The 21307-nt window shown below is 39.0% G+C and overlaps 1 protein-coding gene and 1 long non-coding RNA gene across 4 annotated transcripts in view; both read left to right on the forward strand.

Moving 5' to 3' along the window:
• Nucleotides 1-21307, forward strand: part of SLC25A13 (solute carrier family 25 member 13) — a 102345-nt gene that overhangs the window by 79004 nt on the left and 2034 nt on the right. For all 3 annotated transcript variants that reach the window (XM_032710344.1, XM_032710332.1, XM_032710335.1), the window contains 4 exons: nucleotides 6308-6448; nucleotides 17065-17203; nucleotides 20929-21087; nucleotides 21166-21256. In XM_032710344.1, coding sequence (XP_032566235.1) covers nucleotides 6308-6448; nucleotides 17065-17203; nucleotides 20929-21087; nucleotides 21166-21256 — 530 coding nt within the window. The remainder of the gene's footprint in view (nucleotides 1-6307; nucleotides 6449-17064; nucleotides 17204-20928; nucleotides 21088-21165; nucleotides 21257-21307) is intronic.
• On the forward strand, nucleotides 17228-20082 carry LOC116798227. The gene is made up of 2 exons (XR_004360850.1): nucleotides 17228-19562; nucleotides 19677-20082. It is a non-coding gene; the product is annotated as an uncharacterized LOC116798227 (long non-coding RNA).

Consider the following 21307-nt stretch of genomic DNA (forward strand, 5'->3'; position numbering starts at 1 on the left):
TGTGACCTCAACCCATATTTCCTTGCAGTTTTCTGAAATATTCACCCAGTCATACCTGTTTAAATTGGCCTTTCTCAAATCAGTGGTGAATTTTGCAGAACGTGATTTCACTCTGTTTTGAATTTTCCTTTTGGATTAGTTAATCTAATTCTTTTCCAAAAAGTATTTTTCCATAATAAATTAGGGTTGCTTTCTTATTTTGTGTCCCCTCTCCTCTTTCTTTTTACTTCCTTTCTCCCGTGAAAAGAGTGGGAGAGAAAATTTTTCAAACTGTAAAACAAGGAGGGATGCATAGGTTTAGGTTGATATGTTTCTGATTCCAGAACCTAACAATTCTGAAAGCTTAAAAAGCTCATTTTTTTCCAACAAACATATACTTAATATTCATTCAATTTGAAACGTACTCTTTTTTCCTATTATATTAGAAATAATGACTGCAAAATTTTATATGAACATACATTACAGTTTAAAACATGTATTTGTTTTGACAATTATATTTTATTACACATCCCTTTCTCCTATTACTTCTTCTTTTACTGGCAGTAAAATATTAGTGTTTACCAGTGCAGGTTCAAAAAAAAAACAAAACAAAAAACAAAGGCTCAAACTCAAATCAGGAATTAAAATCTAGCTTTCTATGAGAAAAAGAAAGATATTTATGATGTCACAGTAATTTATGATGTGACCAAGAAATAATGGGTCATAGTTTTAGTACAGCTACCATGCCTTAAGACTTGAAAGGTCGGTAAATCATTAAATGATTCTACAACTAGTCAAAACAGACAAGTAGAGCAGACAGAGCCAAATGTTAACATATTTGACAGGTCTGTAACCTAATTGCTTTTATAATGCCAATCAAGTAGGCTCCACTTTGATTTTTTGGCTAGGCTTCTGAGAACTGAATTACCTATAACGTGGAAAATATCAAATCCACAATTTTAATTTTTTTCCCACTGCAGACTTGGTCAGTGCGTATAAACAAACCATATTCCTGTTTGTTTCTGTTTAGCCAGGTCATTAATATTCTATTGTAGGACAGTCTTCACAACTTGTATCAAGTCTTGGAAATCTGTCTGAAGCAATAGCAGGAATGTACTTCTGTTCAGACTAATTACAGGAGAGTAAAATCCCCTCGTCAGCAGTTCAGCTGAATTCATCTAATGCTCTTGGGGTCTGTTGCCATACAATATGAAGACTTTTAGAGGTAGTTTGAAGCACTACAGTGGCACTCTCTAAATCTGGCTTCTTAGCCTTGTTCTTTTGTAGAGTTAGTACGTGATTTTGTGGTAAATGATTGAATAGTTCTGTGCCTTAGCTCCCTTTTATTATGCAGTGAGGATGGCAGTTCTTCTGTTCTTGCAACTCTTGAGTACATTTTTTTTTTTATGACAGAGAACAATCTTTATTTTGTGTCTATACTTTAGGAACCTTGATTTTAAATAAGATTAATGGATGATAGGAAGTGCACAGGAAAACAAACTGCATCTGGCAACTGGCAAGGAGTAAGGACTTGGGACAGAGTACAATGTTCAGTAGGACTTAATGTGATAAATAGTTGACTAAAAATTTTGGAACTTGCACCTGCTTGTCTTTTTGTGAATTAAACAAGTAACAAGACATTGTAGACAATTTCTTTTGCAGAGGTTGATTTTTGATAATTGCATAATATCTTACTAATGTATTTTAATGGTTGCCTTTAATTGCCATAATTGCAATCCCTGGGTGATATTGTTGAGAAATATTAACACTCTAATAGCAGTACTAGTCCTTCCTTCATCTGTGAAACCGTAAGAGGGGATATGTGGTAAGTCAGATGGGATGCAGAGGAAAGATCCAGGCTGACCCTAAAGGCTGTTAGCTGAGAGCAGGAAAGGACCTATGATTTGAAGTAGGTAATAAGCTTAATTAGAGGAACAAGAACATTTGGTGGTCAGTAGCACTGAAAGGAAAAGAATCTAGTATTTTCTTCTGGAATGGAAAGCAGAGAATTTCCATACTGAATTGCAAGCTGTATTCTCTTCAGAAGGTACACTGAAGCTTTCAAATGGAGATGTGAAAGCCTGAGGAGAGTTGTGTCTGGTGTGCTCATTTCTTATCTAACCTCATAAGGGCACAAAATGCAGTTACATTAAAAAGAACAGGAATTTCTTCTCTTAGTGTAATGAGGGGAGTGAAAATCTGTTTATTTTCCAGTAAGTTTATTGCAGAGTGATTTGAGCACATGAAGAAGTAGAAAACATTCTGACTTCTCGAACTGGAGTATTTTTAAGTGGTTGTTATTAAACTTTTTTTTTTATCACTACATAGTGGGTTTTATTTCTCCATGGACAAAAACACCAACCAACCTTCAGCTATTTGTACTTCTCCATTCTGTTCAGTGAAGCAGGAAAGTAGAAGGAGACATGATAGTGCTGCATTACTGTACAAGACTATACTGCCATCGAGAGGTGTTGGATGATATCATACGAATAGCAGAGTTAAAGAACTGCAAAAATGAAAAAAAAAACCAGCTTATTTTTAAAAATTCACATGTGTGAATGCATAGCTAGCTGACTGTGTGTTAAAGCACATTTAAGGACATGCAGATTTCTAGTTATGTGGGTATGAGGAGTTCTTGGATGACAGAGATATTTTCCTTTTATTTTCTTACTTTAAATCAAACAAGACCATAATTACTTGCGATTAGGTCAAATATTCAATTCTTTCAGAATAATATGGACCCTTTGGAGCCCCTTACAGTTAATTGTCTATGCAGTACCTCTAGGTATCTACTCCTCTAAGTAATTAAAAATTGTAGTTTTATGATAATAACTGAAAAGTAATAGATTTGCTTTTACAGTCAGATAATTTGTTTCTTTAAAAAATTATTGGAAGGGTCAAATCGAGGGTATTCAAGTTTATAACTTCAGTACAGAAAAATTGGTGTCACTGGGAATTGTCTATATTAAACAGTTGATGAAGTGGATTTTTCTGACACTTACTGGAGAAATCATTAAGCTTGAGCAACCTGAGCTTAAATGGTGCTTAATCTGGACCAAAAAAAAAAAAATCAAATTCTGCCCTTTGGGAGCATATTTCAAAATTTTATAATGAAATACACTTTTAACTGCAAAAGTTAGCAAACAAAAAGGCCATAGTCTTCAACTTTTGGCCAAACAGAATGAATGAACAGGGTGATACAATGTGCTGCTGATGTTTTGTCTGTTTTTTCCATACCAGTTTATACCAGCACCTTGAACAGACTGCAGACAAATAGATTGATGAGATTTCTTTCATTGCATTCACTATGCAAAAACTCAGAAAGAAGACAGAAACCATGTTATTTTGATTCAAACCACTGACTTTGAGATCAGGGTATCTGGAGACTCTTACAAGCTGTGTGTGTTTGAACTGGGGGGATGCACACTGGGCATACAATTAACCTCCCTGCCTCAAAATCCCTTCTTGTAAAACCAGAGTCATTGTACTTTCCTTACAGGAGCACTGGGAGGAAATACATTAATATTTATGAGACACTTGCATACTATGATGATGAATAGCACAATAGGAGTTACCAGTACTAGATAAGCAAGAAATCATTTCATTAGAGAGTATAGTAGCCATCTCCGGTTTGCTTCCCCCCCCATTTTGAGAGTGAGGAGATGCAGTTACCAGCACAGATGCTTAAATAACAGAATGATCAAAGCTCCCCACCAGGCGACTCTACTTGTTACCACTGGAACTGCCTCTGCACAGGCTGATAAACCAGGCTTCCTCTCCATCACAAGGCAGGCAGGTGGTAGAAACCCTCCTGTTGAGACCCTCTGTCAGGTATTGTCTGGCTCACCACATTCAGTTATTCACCATTTGATTTTTGGAGTATATCTTTGATCAAACTCAGAGATTGTTCAGGGAGTTCTGGGCTAATACATGGACATTTTGGAGACTTGAGTGGAAATGACCGGTGTCTTTCTTCACACTTGCTGTGAGGACAGCAAAATTGTTAGTGTTTTTAGTACTGCCTGGTGCATGCAGGTCTCGGTGTTTTTAAAAATTTGAATGCTGAGAGCTTGATTGTATGAGGTGGGTAAGTAATGACATCCCCGTTTTTATATAGCAGGCTGAAGCAGAGGAAGTCTTGTATGATTTAGCCAGAGCAGCAAACATCTAATGCTGGAAGTGCCAACACAGCCAGGTTGGACATGCAAACATAAACATTTATATGTGCTAGCACCTGAAGTAATTCCCGTTTGTTTGTATTCAGAATTTATTTGCCTTTATTCTCTTTTAAAATCAGAGATGTGTTTCTATTTTCTTTTTTTAAATATGGCATTCACTTACAAACATTTTTATAGATTTTAAAATTGTTCCATATTTTGGTGCATTAATAGTACTACTGCCACTTAATTTTCTTGTAATCTTTTAAATTTTAATATGGTTTTCCCATAGTGAAAATTAAACAGTTCTCATGGAGTCATGGCACAATGAACTGCAAGACTATCATACTGAGGGAAAGTAGTTTTACTGTGCTAATAGATCAATTGATATGACTTTTTCAGTAGTGTGATTTTAGAGGATGGCTGTGATGTAACAAACTTGCAAATGAACATTATCTCCTGCAGTTGAGATTTTATCCTTTTTAAGAGGAAAATGAGTATGTTGGCATGTGGGAATGCTTAATATTTGTAATACCTACACCAAAATATTTATTACATAGGAATATGTAATTTACCAGAGAACCTTTCCAGGATTCTTTTTATTTATTTTGAGAATTTCCAAGATGAGTAGACAAGTAAAAGAAACAATTTTGTGTTTTGAATACTTACTTATTTAATATGTTTCAGTTTAAGTGCAAAACTGAAGGCAGCATATGTGCCAAATAATTTATCAGTCTAATTTCTGATGGCAACAAGAATAGCAGTTTTAAATGTACCAGGATTCTGGTTTGGTAAAAGCAGTTAAATTAAATTATGCCAATCTGAAAGTCAAAACCAGTTGAGTTACACAAGAGCATGCTTTTTCTGGTCAAAATAGGAAACATTTGGGATATTTTGGGGGTTATGTAAAGACTTTAATTTGTAACCACACTGTGTATGCTCAGTCTAAGTGGTAGACAAGAGTAGTTGTTCGTGTGATTTGCCATTTCTTCAGCACATCATTTAAACCATATTATTGCATTTATTTTTTATTTTGAATGATAGTTAATCTGAGCTACAGTTAATTCTTTTAACATTTGGATAACTAAAAAAAGATATGCACATGGTGTTTACATACTAGACATGGCCAGATGCAAGTGTTTTTAAATGCAGCTTATTTCATTTTAGTCATTACCTTCTAGAACAGAACACTTGTTTTATGATGGGGAGGGTGAGTTTGTGTGATTTCAGAACATTAAGAAGAGCACAGCTGTCAGGCCACAGAGTTATGAACTTAGCAGAAGTTAGAATGACACTGTTGAATTTGAGCCAGATGGAGTTTGAATGACTATTTTTGAATACACTTAGGTAACCTTCACGTTACCTTTTTTCTTGTTGCAAATTTTTAGCTCTGGATCTGTCAGTGTAGCAGAAAGGTTGTGCCCTATGTGACATATTATGAATGAGACAAACTTTACAAGAGCTACTGGGGAGTCCCAAAATGCTTGCCACTGTTGTTTTAAAACTGACTTTCAAAATTGATCCCAGCAAGCGGAGACTGACACATTAAATAGAATCCTTCAGTCTGTGGACCTTCTTTTCTTTAATACCTGGTGCATAAATAAAGATGTGGAGCTCAAGATTCTTGAATCAAACAGCATTTAATGGCATTGAAACTGGTAGTTCAGAGGGTTTTTTAAAAAAAAACACTTGCAGTTCTTGTCTTTGGACCACGTGTTCTTTGTTAAAATTGAAAAAGTTTCTGCCAGATTTCTACTCTTCAATAGTATGTATTCACTTGCTGTAGACTGGCATGCACATCACAGTTTCTTTATTAGTTACAAATTTTTCCTTTCACTTCATTACTTGTGTTACAGTGTTCTTGGCTTGTCAGTATTGCATAACTTGGTGTTGGTGAATGTATTATTGTCACAAGAATTGAGCTAATGTCTGTCTGGTATACTGCAGTGTCCTGCAGTGGCTGACCTTCTTCCTCTCTCTTTTTCCTGACCACTCAGCTTGTGGGGGAGTAGGTTTCATAGCTTGGGTGCATTAACTAATACTAAAACTCTTGTCTGCTAATAGCTTAACTGATTGCAGCAGAAATGAAAATGTCCTATTTTGAATGTAACGGGACATACACTACAAACGATGTTGCAGGTTAATGTATTGATTTCTGCTTTTAATTTCAGGCTGGAGGTTCTCAAGTGATCTTTACCAATCCACTGGAAATTGTCAAGATTCGATTGCAGGTGGCTGGAGAAATTACTACTGGTCCACGAGTTAGTGCCCTCAGTGTATTAAGGGACTTAGGTTTCTTTGGTCTCTACAAGGTATGTTTTTAAAAAATGATAAAAAAGCCTGTCTTCCAAATCAATTTATAATTTCATTGTTCTCACAAACTCTCATAGGTGTTCACAATTTTACTTTTTAAAAAATTCTTTATTATGTGATAACATATTTTCATTTTTCATTTCTGACTAAGGGAAGAAACTGTCTCACCTTTTTGAGCATGTGGTTCTTGTGAATCTTACTAAAATTTCTTTGCTCACATCAGCAGGTTTAAGATTTGTTGAGGATTAGTTTGTGATTCCTGATATTCTCTCTGGTGTAAAAATAAGCTTATTTTCATCTGCTACATGATGATACAGAGCTTACAGTTTTGAAACTGTGCTTTTACTCTTCTGTGTTCGATTCAACAACTTTCCCAGATGTCATCATTCATTTGGTGGTGGGAATTAATTGCAGCACAATAATAGTGAAGAAACACAGACAGTGGGAGCCCAGCATAAAAATAAACTTCTAAAGCAAGCTTCCCCTTGCTTCTTTAGAAGAATATTGCCACCAACAATATAAGGAAAAGCTGCCATTATAAGTGTATGCTACAAACACTGCAGTTCTGCTTTCTACGTTACTGTCTTCACATAGATACACAAATATATAGGAGTAAAGTTAGGTTTAATGACAGCAGCAGGATTAAAAACATCTTCTCTTGAATCTAATAGGATATATCCTGCAAATAATTTAAAGGATTAACATACTTTTATGATGCCTTCTACTTTTAGATGAAGAAGACTAGATATGGGTCTTGAATATGAAAGGTCTTGAAGTCCTCTGAGATAGCCATTACACACAGTACTGAAACAAAAAATGTAATGAATACCATATACTGCAGAGCACCGTGTGGCATTTCTTCAGATTCTGCAGTCTGTGACTTGGGAGAAAGCTTTCACTCGACCAATTTGTCCCAGTATTGCCAGTGAAGCAGGCAGTATTCCTGTTTCTTATTTACAGCTGTGCAGCCATAAATTGAAGATGCTTCAAAAGACACCAAATGAGCCCCATCCCCCTCTGCCACAATATTTAAATTCCATGTCCTTTTTTAAGCATCCAGTTCTTTTAAATTGTTCTGTTAACATTACAAAGAGGGAGCCTGCCCGGAGAACTGTATGTATGTTTTGGCCTGGAGAGAAGTTGCAGGTCTGAATAGGATTTAATGGGGAGTTGTTTTTCCCTTTAAATTGACTTGCTAATTTTTTAGGTGTTTTACTCAAACTTAGGCTATTGTGTAAACTCCTACTAAATGGCATTATGATGTTGATCAGGTTAACATTTACAACTGAAAACAGGGATATTGTAAAGAGTCTACTTCCATGAGGTACTGGAATGGAGGTCAGCTACTGACTTTTACTTGGACTAGCAAAAATAAAACATAAAATGAGAAAGAGTGATGAACTAGTTTACTAAATTAGCATTTTTTGGATTTTTTTTCCCCTTGAATATTGCTCTTGGTGGTTGAGCAGAATTTACTACATTTTTCAGTAGTATTAATGTCATGGGTCATATCATGAATTATTTCTGATTTCTAAAGGAGATATTAGTTAGGAATACACATGAACAGGAGCTGGTTACAGCACTGTGTTGCACTGAAACAGACATTTATTTAATCACAAGACACACAGCTTCATTGCTTCATTTATTAAGTCCATTTACCTCCACAAAAAAAAGCCACAGAAGGGTTTGGGTTTGGTTTTACTCATCTGTGGTCTCTGTTTCTGTTCTTTCTCAAGCCCTCCTGATGTTTATGTCGTTTTGTATGTCCAGTTTGGATTCATTGCCTAGAGTGATTTGACAACACTAAAGAATTTAACCTCGCAGTGACAGTCATCCACCCAACAGAGCACAGGCCACACCAGAAGGCTTGTGTCCAAGTGCACCCTCAGTCACAACTAGGTCTGTAACTAGGCAAGTTTCTGCTGTTGTCCACCAAACACATGGCACTGCAGCCAAAAGGCACTCCTATCTGCCCCCTTTCCTGTAAGCCAGTGAGAGTGCTTATGCACCCACATAATGATCTGGAACAAGAAAGTCATTAAAACTGAAGCCTCTTCCTCCTTAAGGCTTGGTTTGTTTCGAACTCAGACCAGATCACTCAGTAGCTTCTCCTCGGGATGGTTGTACCCAGTGAAGGGAGGAATGGCTGTGGCATGGGGAGCCCATCAGTCTTTCTCAGAGGAGTTTTATACTGCCTTGAGGTGCTTGTGGAACAGCAGTGTTAGAGACAAAAGCAACCCTTTCCTGAATGCTTATGCTGGAGCTGGCAGTGCTGGTAAGGCCAGGCAGGCATTAATAACTCATTGCATCAGTCACCAGCCCCAGTAAATGCTACTCAGAGACATCAATTGTCCAAAATGAATTTCAGATGAGACTAGATTTGGTAGATGCTGCCTTCTGTGGTGGTGTTCCTGGTAGATTAATTTACTGAGTATAATGACCAAATGGACATGAAATAATAATAAATGTTCTACTGATGGGAACTGAAATATCTTGATACATTTGGAATGCTCATAATGAGTCAAATTAGCTCTAAACTACAGAACAGGAATGAGGATTTTGTGTCTGTCTCCATACCTTTCATTTTGTTCACTCTAACATGAACAACTCTTTCATTTTCACCTGAAATCTTTGCTTTAGATTTTGTCTTTTGTGTCTCAAGACACAAAGTTTGCATCTCAAGCTCCGAATGTACTTACTTTAGTAGATCTAGGTAAGACACCATACATACTGCTGTGGAAGAATGAGAATAGATACTTGTTTTGGAAAGCAGTTTTATTTGTGAATCTTGGAGTCTCTGTTGGCTTAAAGGGCCTTCATGTAAGTATTGCAGGTGTTTAAACACTTGTCTGTCTGAGCCATGATTTAGACTAACTGATTAACTTTCTTTTGCAAGTGTTGAAAGCAAAATTTTTGACTTTTAATTTCAGAAATTTTCAATTGAAAGAAATGAATGTCCTTTTTTTTCCCGTTCTAAGTTTTGTTTACTGCATTGCAAGGACTGCAGTGAAAATTCTCTTTTCCCTGTTCAGAGATAAATCAGCTTGAAAGCTGTTCTTAGCACCACAGATCAATCTGGCATGCTCTGCTTAGTTCATATGAATCGTTTATGCTGGAATTCAGGTAAAAATCTGTAATAGTCCCATATAGTAATCACTAAGGAAGTACGTACTTTCGTTAATTGTAAGTGCAACTGGAAGATGCTAAGAATTGGTCTTAGCTTCATGAGACAAATTCCTGCACGTCTTGATGAGATCTACTGCTTGTTGTTTGAATTCCTATATTTTATATGTTTTTCTACCTATGAAGCAAATCCAGAAGATTTTAAAATAAAATGCCCCCACACCCCGATATAGATAATTTCAGTGTTCCTGTCTTGCATTAACAGAGAAAACCAAGGCATTGACAAATAAGCCTTATGTCTCATGTCAAAAAATTAACAAAGGAAATGCTATTTAAACCCTTTTTGCACTCAGCTGAGTGAATCTTGTATTGATTATGATAATAATCATCTCAGCATTCTAGTCCAAATGGATAGCCTTTGAGGATCACCGAGAAGCTCAGTTGCATAATTTTGATGCCCCTCTATATGAGTGAGATTAATATTGTTTTGGGTCATTCATTGGCATGTTAATGTGACACTTTACTGTGCTAGTGACAGAAAATAGTTCACAGTAGTACTGTGCTGAGAACTCTACTCTCTGTCTGCTCTACTTGTAGACTTGATGATAGAACAGTTTGTGCTGGAAACCAGTTCTGGTGGTCACTGGGGCAACCTGACCTGGTATTTGACTACCTTCATGGTTTAAAACAAGCAAAACCAAAAAACCCTCACCCTTTTTCTAATACCTAGTTGAATGGGCGACGTTCAAGCATCTGTCCATTGCCTCTGATCCTTCCACTGTGCACCTCCAAGAGGAGTTTTCTTCCCTGCGCCCTCCTTTTAAGTAGTTGAAGCGAACTATAAGGTCTCTCCCCAGCCTGCTCTTCTCAGAGTTGTGCACACTGAGTTCCTCTCCTTATATACAATGGACTACTCGACTGACTTGATGGGACTGCACTGGGCTCACTCCAGTGTGGCAGTTTCTTTCTCATTTGGGAGAGACCACAACTGGACACAGGACTCCAGATGTGGTCCCAGCAGTGCTGAATGGAGGGCCATAATCACTTCCCTTACATTCTTGCTACTACAGCCCAGGGTATGGCTGTCTGACTTTACTGCAGAGGCATTGCTGACCCATACTCAACTTGGCCACCAGTACCCCCCAGACCTTTTCTCCAGAGATGCTTTCTGGACACTCAGTGCAGCTGCACAGGGCATTTCCAATCCAGATGCAGGACTTTGCTGATTTGAACTTCATGATGTTCTTTTCAGCTTATCTCCATCCTGTGAAGGTGCCTCTAAATAGCAGCCTCACCCTATAGCATAGTCATTTCCCTGATTCAGCAACATCTGCTAATATGCTGAGAGTGCAGTTCATGTTCAGCGGTTTAACTATGGGATACTATGACGGATCATCTCAAAAGCCTTGCTTTTAGTCAAGGTGTACAACATCCATTGCTGTCCCCTTATCCACAGATCTGGCAAACTGGTTGTTCTACTGTGATTTGGTAAATCCATATTGGTTGTTCCCAATCTCTCTCTTCTCCTTCATATGCTTGGAAATGGCTTCCATAAATTTGCTCCATAACAATACATTTGCTCCATAAACCTCCCAGGAACAAAGGTGTGCCCCAACAGTTTGTAGTTTTCCAGACCTCTCTTCTTACTCTTCTTCAAGATGGATGTGATGTTTGTCTGTTCTAGTTATCAGGACCCCCTTGACTGACTTGACCTTTTGAAGGTAATAACAACCTGATGAGGTCATCAGCCAGCACCACTGGAGGTATCTAATCTGGTCTCAGGATTAGGTATGTGCAGTGGCTCTAGGTGCTCTGTCTGTAGGTAATGCTATACTCTGCAGATTTTCTGGTAAGCTTGTGGAGCTGAAAGGCCTGGGGACAGATTTTACTAGTAAAAAGCAAGGCAAAAGTAATTTCTCTGCCTTTTCCATGTACTTTGTCACTAGGTTTCTTGCTCCTATTGTACCACAGCCTCACAATTTATTTAGTTTGTCCTTTTGCTGCTGTCCTTTCACTTTTCTGTCTCAATTGCTGCATGCCCAAGCAGTGGTTCTATATATCCTGGGAAGCCCATACCCACCTCTGCTTCCTTTTTATTTTCTGCATCAATCATGAGTTCATTGTGCTGGTCTTCCGACATCATTGCTCAAAACCTTCTACACAGTGGAATGAACCATCCTAGTGCTTTGAGGAAACTGTCCTTGGTGGACCTTTGTAACTCTAGAACTTTTTATTTGGGGGAAAATTTCTATCACAGTGCATAGAGGTCCAGGTCGATAATTTATCTCTTCTTCTTTTCCTTCCCCACCAAAGAACTAAAGAACAGTAGGTCTGGAAAAACAGAGGGCTGATAATAAGTGCAACAATTTACAGTCAGAGCTTCCTCCCAGACTCACTGTGCCTTCACTGGGTGGTCAGATTCTAGCCACTCTGGAATGATATGCAGCTTAGAAATAAAATGCATGTTAATTCCAGCAATAAAAAGATTGGACACAAACAGGTCGTTAAGATGACTGCTGGGTTGAACCCCTGTAGTTCTTTAAAGGTAGAAAGCAATTTTTTTTTTGCCTTTGTCTAAAATTCTGAACTATTTGTATAAATAAGTATTTTAAAACATTGTACTTCTCAAGATCCAGCTCCTGCTTTGGGGAGGCATGTAACAACACTTTTGCAGAAGGAATTTGTTTTCTCTATTTGTGTTCTTTCTGCCAGTAATTGTTCTTCTGAAAGCACCAGGGTATGGAAGCTTGTAACTAGTAAATTCTTTAGCTTCAGATGTTCTCTAGATGACAGCCATTCTTAAAAATATAGAGACAACATAGTCAGGGAATATAGCATTTAATCTAATGCAAAACATCATTTGTGTTGGCAGAAATAGGAAAGGATACATTTCTCGTTTTCATTATTTTTAATAGATTTTAGTTAATTTCTGATCACAGTTGAATATTGAAATCATCGTCCAAGATTAGCTAATACATTTTCTGTCTTCTGCCCGTTTTAATGCATTAACATGCATATAGTCCTGTAAAGTCAGTTGAATTTATATTCTTTTGGTTTTGAAAGACATCTTTAAAGTGTTCATGTAAATAAACACTGTAAGTATACCTGCTTATTTTGAGCATCATAGAAATTCATATCTGTGTAATATCTGCTATAAAATTTTTAATAAAATGTTATTCTTCTTATAAATAATCATTCTGAATAGCACTTTACAGCATAATAGACAGTACCACTCCATAGTTATACACAACAAAGTTATTCTGGATCCTAGGATGACATTAAACAATACAGTAGTAAATGATTCTTCAAGGAAAGGATATGTTGGTTGTGGTAATGTTTATTTTTAGAAATACTACAAGGTATTAAGCTCAGGTCTGTGCTTTGGCTGATATTGCCAACACGGTTTTCATTTCCAAAACTGGTCAGAAAAGCTTTCAAAATCTTCTCTTTCCCCCCTCCCCCCACCTCCAAATACTTAAAAAATGAGCTTCTGGTGTGTTGACCTGGAAAGTGTAATCTCAGGTGACAGGATGTGTACCAGGCTCTCATCTGGTTCCTTTGATAACAGCTGAGGTATTTCAAGTTTTGACGTTGAGGGTTTACAGCAGGATGATAAACGTAGGAAAAACAGAGTAATAAAAGTTTTGAGTTACATTCATTTGCATCCACCTTGCCTGTGAACACACACATTTGTGACTGTGTTGTCATATATGAGAACCTGCTTTTCAGAAATTTCCTTTGAAATTAACCAGAAAAATGTTCTTCCAACTAAAAACTGCTATATTTCTTTTCTGCAAACTGAATCAAAATTGCTGATAGAGCATTTGAAAGCAGTGTTTTATTCCTCTAACTTGATGTTCTAAATCAGTTTCTTATTTTGGTTTGTATAAATCTATGTGAATAAAAACCTATGGTAGCTTTTAAGGCAATGTCATTTTACAGTAGAAAAAAATTGCAGCCCTTGAAAGCAAACACCGGTAAAATTTGACAGACAGTTAGAAAACCTGTTGGGTGCTGTTAGGGCTCTGATTCCAAAGGGTTAAGTCTGTAGTAAAACCCAAGAAGAATGCAAAATGATCAAGAAATGACATGCTGCCTATTGTTTGTAGCTATAGGATCAAAATAACAATTATACATGCCAAATAAATTCTAAACCTGTAAAAGAGAAAAAGAGGGGGTGGCTGTACCTACAGGTGCCAGAAGCATTAAATAACCCTCTCAGACAAGGTGCACCACTGTTGTCTTGAATGCTGCTAGGTCCCCCCAGTCTGGCATTTTTCCCCCTGCACTAGACAATGTGCATTCACTGCAGGAGACTAGGCTAAGCCTGCGTCTCCCAGACCTGCCGGCTCCTTCTGCCCAACCCGACACAGAGGTGCCTTTGTCAGTATAATTACCCTCCCCTTGTAGTAGAAATAGTTTGTTTAGAGCCTTATTTGCAGGTAGAGCTGGTATAAGCAGGAATTAGCATGCTAAAGAACCTGCCCCAGCACTGACTTGGGTTTATTTATCAGAATCTTTGACAATCAGGGTTTTTTTTCCTCTGTTGGTTTATTCAGCAAGATACTATCCCAGATTAAGAGCTTTAAGGTTATTAAAGAGATTGAAGATGGGAGCCAACTGGCTCTTGTTCGAGGGAGGCGCATGTCGTGGTGTGTAGGATCTCCCAACAATTTCATGCCTGGCAGGTCTGCACCTTGGCTGCCAGAATAAACTTGGGCGGATGATCCTTACAGCTTTCTGGGGATTGATTAAAACTCCTTTTGGCTTTCAGCACGTTGTCCACATCAAAAAGGTGCAAGAAGTAAAATAAATGTGTCTTTTGCTTTTCAAGATACTGTGGCCAATCTCCCTAAGCCTTCCTAATTGGCGTAGGCTGGTTGTGGATGATTAACTTGAAGTTAAATGAAGCCTGCTTTTAAACATGCTTTCCCAGACTTTAAACGGGAACGGTGGGGGGAAACTTTAGACTGTTGCAATGCTGGACTGGATCCAAGCTGCGTTATTATTAAAGTGGATCCAAGTTTTGATCCAGGTTTTGTTTACACTGAGCCAACTAAGTTGATGGACATCCCTCCCTCTATACCTGAATGTATACTGTTAGTAATATTAACAATATGCCACTTCTGCCCCATGAAAGAGAGCTTTTTAATGAAGGGGGAAGAATATTAGCAGCTCAGGCTGAGCTAAGAGTTGCTTGCATTTGGAGTTTACCGATTTCAGTAAGTTATTTTAACCATGTCAAAATATTTCAGAGTATGAAAAAAATGCAGAGGAAAAAATGTGCACAATATTTAATGACAACATTGCAAAGCAAATAAAAGTAATGTGTCCTGAGGGCAAAGGCAGTGAGAAGATTTGCTCTGAGGAAAAGCGTGCTCTAAAAATAAATCTTTGAAGAAACCATGTCAGTCTGTGAATGTTTTGTTAGTGAGTTTCATAATTTTTCTGTGAAGTGAATACAGGGCAGACATTTGATTCTTAAAAAGAGGGAGTTTTTCATACAGAACTTGGTAAAACCTTAGTCTTGTCTTTCTATGTGAAGATTAAAGGTAAATTGTTAAACAGGCTTCTGTTGCGCACAAGAGTCCATAATTCTTGTCTCTGGTGAATACAAAAGATTCACCTTCTCTGTGTCCTCAAGGTAGAGTGTATGGGCTTTGCAGGTAATTTTGAGAGGAGAATCCAGCCCAGCATCACTTTGTTCTGTGGCTGATAACCCCATTCAGTGCGGGCAAACAGCAGAGCAGCTACAATGGCAGCACTTTTTGAGTTCCTTTCTGGCATTTTCCTTAGTGTCTCTTAGAAAGGTATAACAAGAACCAGTGACTGGCAGCATAAATCAGAGAAAACCCACTGAGTGAGAAGGCAAAGGGTCTGAACAGCAGGAGTCATTAACCTCCAAAGGGAGTGCCAGTGGTCAGTTCTCAGTCTGAAAACATCAAGAAATAAGCTGAGAAAGTGTGGTGGGAACCAGCAGGGGCTGGAGCAGAGCATGTGCTGAGTCTGTGACACACAAAAAGTCTGACTGTAAGACCTAATGGCCTTTTTAGATAAACCTTTATTTTCTCATAGGCATTCTCTGACTGCAAACTGCACTTATTAGCATCTCCTGAGAACTGGCTTACAGGATCTGTCACACATCCTGCTTGCCTCATGGGAAGGCAACTTTACAGTTTTTCTGACACCTTGCAGCTCTTTTGTCTTTGATAGCCAGCATCTAACTTGGATAAGCACTATATTTTAACTGATATTATAGTACAAGCTAAGCTTACAGATGTGTCCAGGCATATAATTAGATTTAGTTAAATTATGTGGATATTAACATGTGCTCTGGGAAATGTCTGGCACTGAGCCGTGAGCAGGTAGACCTGTGCACAAGAGAAGTACAGTAATAAAAGCACTCCAGGAGGGTTGGTGGATGAACCTCAAGCTGTTTCACCAGGTCTCCACCCTTGCTTCAAAGAGAAGAGGCTTAGGCTCATTCATGAACTATTTCTTTCTCAAGCTTGAAACATTTTACCCATTTTCCCAAGCCACCTCTTGTTTGTGCCTTCCTCTTGGTCTCAGTGCTGGTATGTTCAGGCTCTGGTGTCCTCTAGATCTCCATATTGAGGAAAGGCAGATTGAAAGCCCCTTTTGCTGTTGGAGCATGGATATTGTTTGATATTTTATTTTGGTTGACCTTCCCTAATGGACTTTTTGCTCTTTTTTTTTGATTGCTTGCTAGTACCCCAAAACTTTCCTTGCCTGTTTCCCACCCTCTTAGATTGGAAACCAGCTGTATTGCTGATAGCTTCATTGGCTGTTTATGCCACAAATTTAACAGTATGAGATGAAATTTATTGAAACAAACTGTATTCTAGATAACTTGTACTTGAAAATTCATATGTAAATCACACTGTTACTGTTCCGCAAAAGAGGTAGTGTTATGACCCTACTCTCTTTGTTTGCCTCTTTCCCTTGATAAATATTGCATTATAAATTAAAGTGTCTCTGTAGGTGTATGGACTGGGCACTGTTTTCCCTGAAGTATTTATTTTAAGTGGGAATGGGAGAGGACAGACCTGTCCTGTGGCTCAATCTCCTTCAAACACATCCTGAATTCCCACTACAGGTTCATGACTACAATATCAACTATTTAAAGTGTATCAGAGTTTACTCAAACACCTGACATTTTCTCCTTTACCAGCACATAACTACAGTACTATGGAGTGAGGGAGCATGAGTAGACAAGATACATATAGTGACAGAAATTACTGAACCAAGAAACAACCCACAGACACTCCTCTGTGGGGTGAAATACATGGATCTCTCAAAATTTTGAGAGGAGAAATTGCTCTTTCTGTAAGCCCTTTGCAGCAAAAAAACCCCATAAAAACAACAAACAACAACAAACCAAAAAACCCCGATATTGCTCTGTTCTCTGATGCTCATAGTTCATGGTGTTAAATTTGCTCATTTTCAAAACTTGTTCTGTTTTTCAACACAGGGTGCTAAGGCATGTTTTTTGCGTGACATCCCCTTCTCTGCCATTTACTTCCCTTGTTATGCTCATTTGAAAGCTTCATTTGCAAGTGAAGATGGGAGGGTTAGCCCTGGAAATCTGCTCTTGGCTGGATCAATAGCTGGTAAGTGCCCAGATTTCCCACTGTATTGCACAGGCAGCACAATAGTTATGGCAGTGAGAACAACAATAAAAGATGCTCAAAAGGACTATATACAACAGTACTGTATTTGCAGCCTTACGCAGAAACAACAAAGTTACGGTGCTGTAGAGTGAGTTGATGTTAATGATACTGCAAGTTCCTGTTTTAGTCATAATGTTCAGGAAGTGAAAGAAAGGGAAAATAAAGTGCTGATATTTTGTTACCATATATCATCATTCCTTGTGAAGTTACTGTGCTGGTTTTTGCTGTGTCTGATTGACTGGTAATGTTTTGTTGAAATGATTTATAAAGAAAATCATGGCATTCATGAAATTCTTTATGATAAAACAAATCTTGAATTTTGGTATATAGAGTCCAGAAGCCACACTAGCAGTACAACTCTCCAAACACAATGACTAACAGGTGACAAAGTGATGACAGTGCTTGCTACCCTCAATGTCCCATGAAGTTACTTGGCTCTTGAGGATTTTACATTTATCATTTTTTTTATATCAAAAAAGAAACAAAACAGAAAAGCTTGAAAACATTTCTGGTGTTCAGGTTGCTAATTCCTAGTGTACCAGATATGACAGAGGTGCTGAGTGTGATCTTGAGTACTTGCTTGTTTTAGTCTGCTGCATAACAGACAGGAAAGCCAAATCATGCTTAAATTCTCACAGATGCATTTAACTTGAGCATGCCAGAGCCTAAGGGTAAAGACAGAGTCACACTTTGTAAGCCTCATCTTGCCTTTGCATCTGCTGCAAAGCTGGTTCCACCACAGCACCCAACTTCTACACCCAAGGGGGACCACCATTTGGTAGCTGCCCCCTGGAGAGGGCAGCTTGAGAGACATCCTCCTGCTGTGTCCATGGTTTTTCCCCCAGGAAACAAATGGTCTTGAAAACTTGTGCAACAGGACCTCTGGGTGGGTGTGTAGCAAGCAGGAGGGCTCACATCAGGAGGTATTTCCACCATGTTCATTAGAGGCTGGTTGGTCTGTCTGAGCTGCAGCCAAGTTCTTCCTCCATTGTGGCCCCTGGCAGGCTACTGCAACCTGCCACATGAGAAAAATGATGGAGTGCCATGAATCCAGTACAGAAAGGTGGTTTAGCAATGTTTTCTCATTTGATTTTGAACTTTCTTCTCCCTGAGAAAACTCTTCTTGTCAAGATTATACGCAGGGCCGTGTCCCTTGAGGAGGAGGGTCCATTTGTAGCCAATATCTGGTCTTAGATGATAGCTAAGATCAGTTGGTTTGTCTTGTTGAAGCATGTAGCTCTCTGTTCAGTAGTTCATAGTCCAGAGGAACAACCTGGCACTAGCAAAAGCAGCTGTGTTCCAATGACTGCTGCTTAAACCCCCTTGTCCTCTCCCCTCCCCCACCCCATTCCAAGGCCAGGCTCCAAGCCCCGCAACACGAGTTTTTACAGCCAGCTTATTTCTCACCCATTTTAATGGAACAAAACAATTTTTGAACTTTAGATCATATTTACAGACTTGAAACATAAGATGGCATTTTTAAGCCTAGTAATTTCTTAGATTTTCCTATTTTTCTCATTCTAGCCATTGTCAGGTGATTGCAGACTGAGATAACCATCCCTTTGAAGTTCAGGCACAGAAGCAGTCTTTATTGTTGCCGATATGGCTCACCAATCTAGCTATAATGTGAATTTTATCCAGTGCTTTCTGTGAATCCCATCCTAGGTTAAATCTCATGAGCAAATTATAGTGTTAGGGATACAACGTTCATCGTACTGTTTACAAAAACAAGAAATTTATTTTATTGGGTACAAGTAAAGCCTGGCGGGGGTGCACGTGTCCACTGTTTTGCCACGAGAAAGTCAAGGGGAAGACAAAACTAAAACCCCACCACCTCTGAAACTCTGGCTTCGGTCTCTGGGCTGATGTCTCTGCTGTGGTCAGGGATCTCACCTGGCCATCAGACTTCAGATGTGTGCATGAGCTCTGGCTGCATATTTGAAACTCCCCATTTCCACAGCCCGTGGTGCTGGATTATTCAAGATGGCCATGGTCATATGTGCACCTGTGTCCTTTGCCAGTGGGTGTTGCTTGTGCTGCTTACATTGTCTTCCTTTTCATTCTTGTGGGGTCACAGGCAACATGCATGTCTTCTAGCTTGATCTGCTTCTGGTTTTCACTGTTCACCAGACATCTCAACCTGTTGTGCCATGGCATTTTCTAATGATTTTAATATCATCTACAGGATCTCTCCTTAATTTGCTCCATCTGCTTATTGCCTCCATGAACTTCCTTCTCCTCCCTTCACTTCTCTTTTTTTCTTGTCAGCTCCTGCTGTGCTATTTGTCACATTCTGATTGTAAGTTCCTCGTGGCAACAATCTGTAAATTCGATTTGTCTATAAAGTCTTTTGTCCTGTACACGTAGCTTCTAAAAAGGATTTAAAACATCTTTAACTGCAAAATATCCTCAGTAATATAGAGTGTGGAATAAGAAGATGGAAGTCAGTGTGTAGTAAGCAGAATTGTTTCTAAGTATGACCTTCAGTTTTCCTTGAAAACACTGGCTGGCTTTTGAAGGACAAAAGTCCTTCTTTAAATTGAAGACTCAAGCAATATCCTGATGTGAGTAAGGCTAAGCAAAGAGGAATTTCAGTGTTTCTGGAGTTCAGAAACCCTGACCAGGTTTTAGGACTTGCCTGCCAGACAGCCCACTGTGCAAGTTCAGCGTATGCATTTTTTTGGGGGGTCCAGGAGAGGAGGAGGAGCTCCTCTTTTGGTGATATGCACACATTTAGATCTCTTGGAGCAGTCTGCAGGAAGGGTGCTCTGGAATTTGAAGCCAAACCATGCTGGTTTGGACAAAAGTTGTTACAGAATTATTAAGCCTGAAAAAAAAAAAAATAAGGAAAGGAGATTTATACATCTAGCCAAGTTGGTTTGGAACAGATGCAGAATGGAAAAGTAATAAAACCATAAGAGACAGTGTCTTCTGGGTACAGTCTCGGTGCTTTTCTTTGGTTTTGTTTTTTTTTTTCAATTCCAAACATGGGCAGCCCCAGTTTGGATAGGAATGATTTTAGAAATACCACCCATTGATAATTTGGTACTTTTTGCTTTCAGTTGATTATCTGCCAGGGTAAATTTAAATCTTTCTCCAAATATTCTGATGAGGATGTCAGCCGTGGCTTTGCAGCTGAGCAGTCTGCCATTCCTGATGAGAAGAATGACCCTTTTTGTAAGCCTTAGCTCCCATGCCTTGCTGAGCATGCACGGCATTATCTGGTTCTCGGTGACATTGCTGCATGAGGGGTGTTTGTGTGTGTGTGTGTGTGTGTGTGTGTGTGTGTGTGTACAGGCTGTTCTAGCACAGTGTACAACCAGGATGCCAGGTACCATAGAGAGGCATGAAAAGGAAAGGGTAAACCTTACCTCCAAAAACTTTGTTCTTACTAATGGTGCCAGTTTAGCACTGAAAACTCCAGTCCATGCCTCCCAGCTTGGCAGGAAGCATATGATATTGTTGTTCCTTAGGGAAAAGCTCTCTCTGGGTGAAGCCATGTCCACAACAACCACCTCTTTTTGCTTCCCAGCTTCTGCTTAAATCAAATGTGACTGGATTCTCCTGGTGTAAAGAGGAAAGGCCCGCTTACCCCTGGGTAATTGAGGTGTGTATCACGTGTGACAAGCCAGAGGTATCCACCTGATGACTTTTGTGTTGTGCAGGTATGCCTGCAGCCTCTTTGGTCACCCCTGCAGATGTGATCAAAACAAGGCTACAGGTGGCAGCCCGGGCAGGACAGACCACCTACAGCGGCGTCGTAGACTGCTTTGCCAAGATCCTGCGAGAGGAAGGTCCAAAGGCTCTGTGGAAAGGAGCAGGAGGTGTGTAAAAGAGCTTGGATTGCCAAGTGATTTCTAGTTGTCTTTTGTCACTTAGGAGCTCTTTTCTTTTCTTTCAAGCTCGTGTATTTCGATCTTCTCCTCAGTTTGGTGTAACTCTGGTGACTTACGAGCTACTGCAGAGATGGTTGTATGTGGACTTTGGAGGAGTGTAAGTATTGCCTGAATCTACCAGGGACCCTGAAGCTACACTTGGTTTTGT

The sequence above is a fragment of the Chiroxiphia lanceolata genome, chromosome 1 (genome assembly GCF_009829145.1).
Source record: "Chiroxiphia lanceolata isolate bChiLan1 chromosome 1, bChiLan1.pri, whole genome shotgun sequence".
In the NCBI taxonomy this organism is placed as follows: domain Eukaryota; kingdom Metazoa; phylum Chordata; class Aves; order Passeriformes; family Pipridae; genus Chiroxiphia; species Chiroxiphia lanceolata.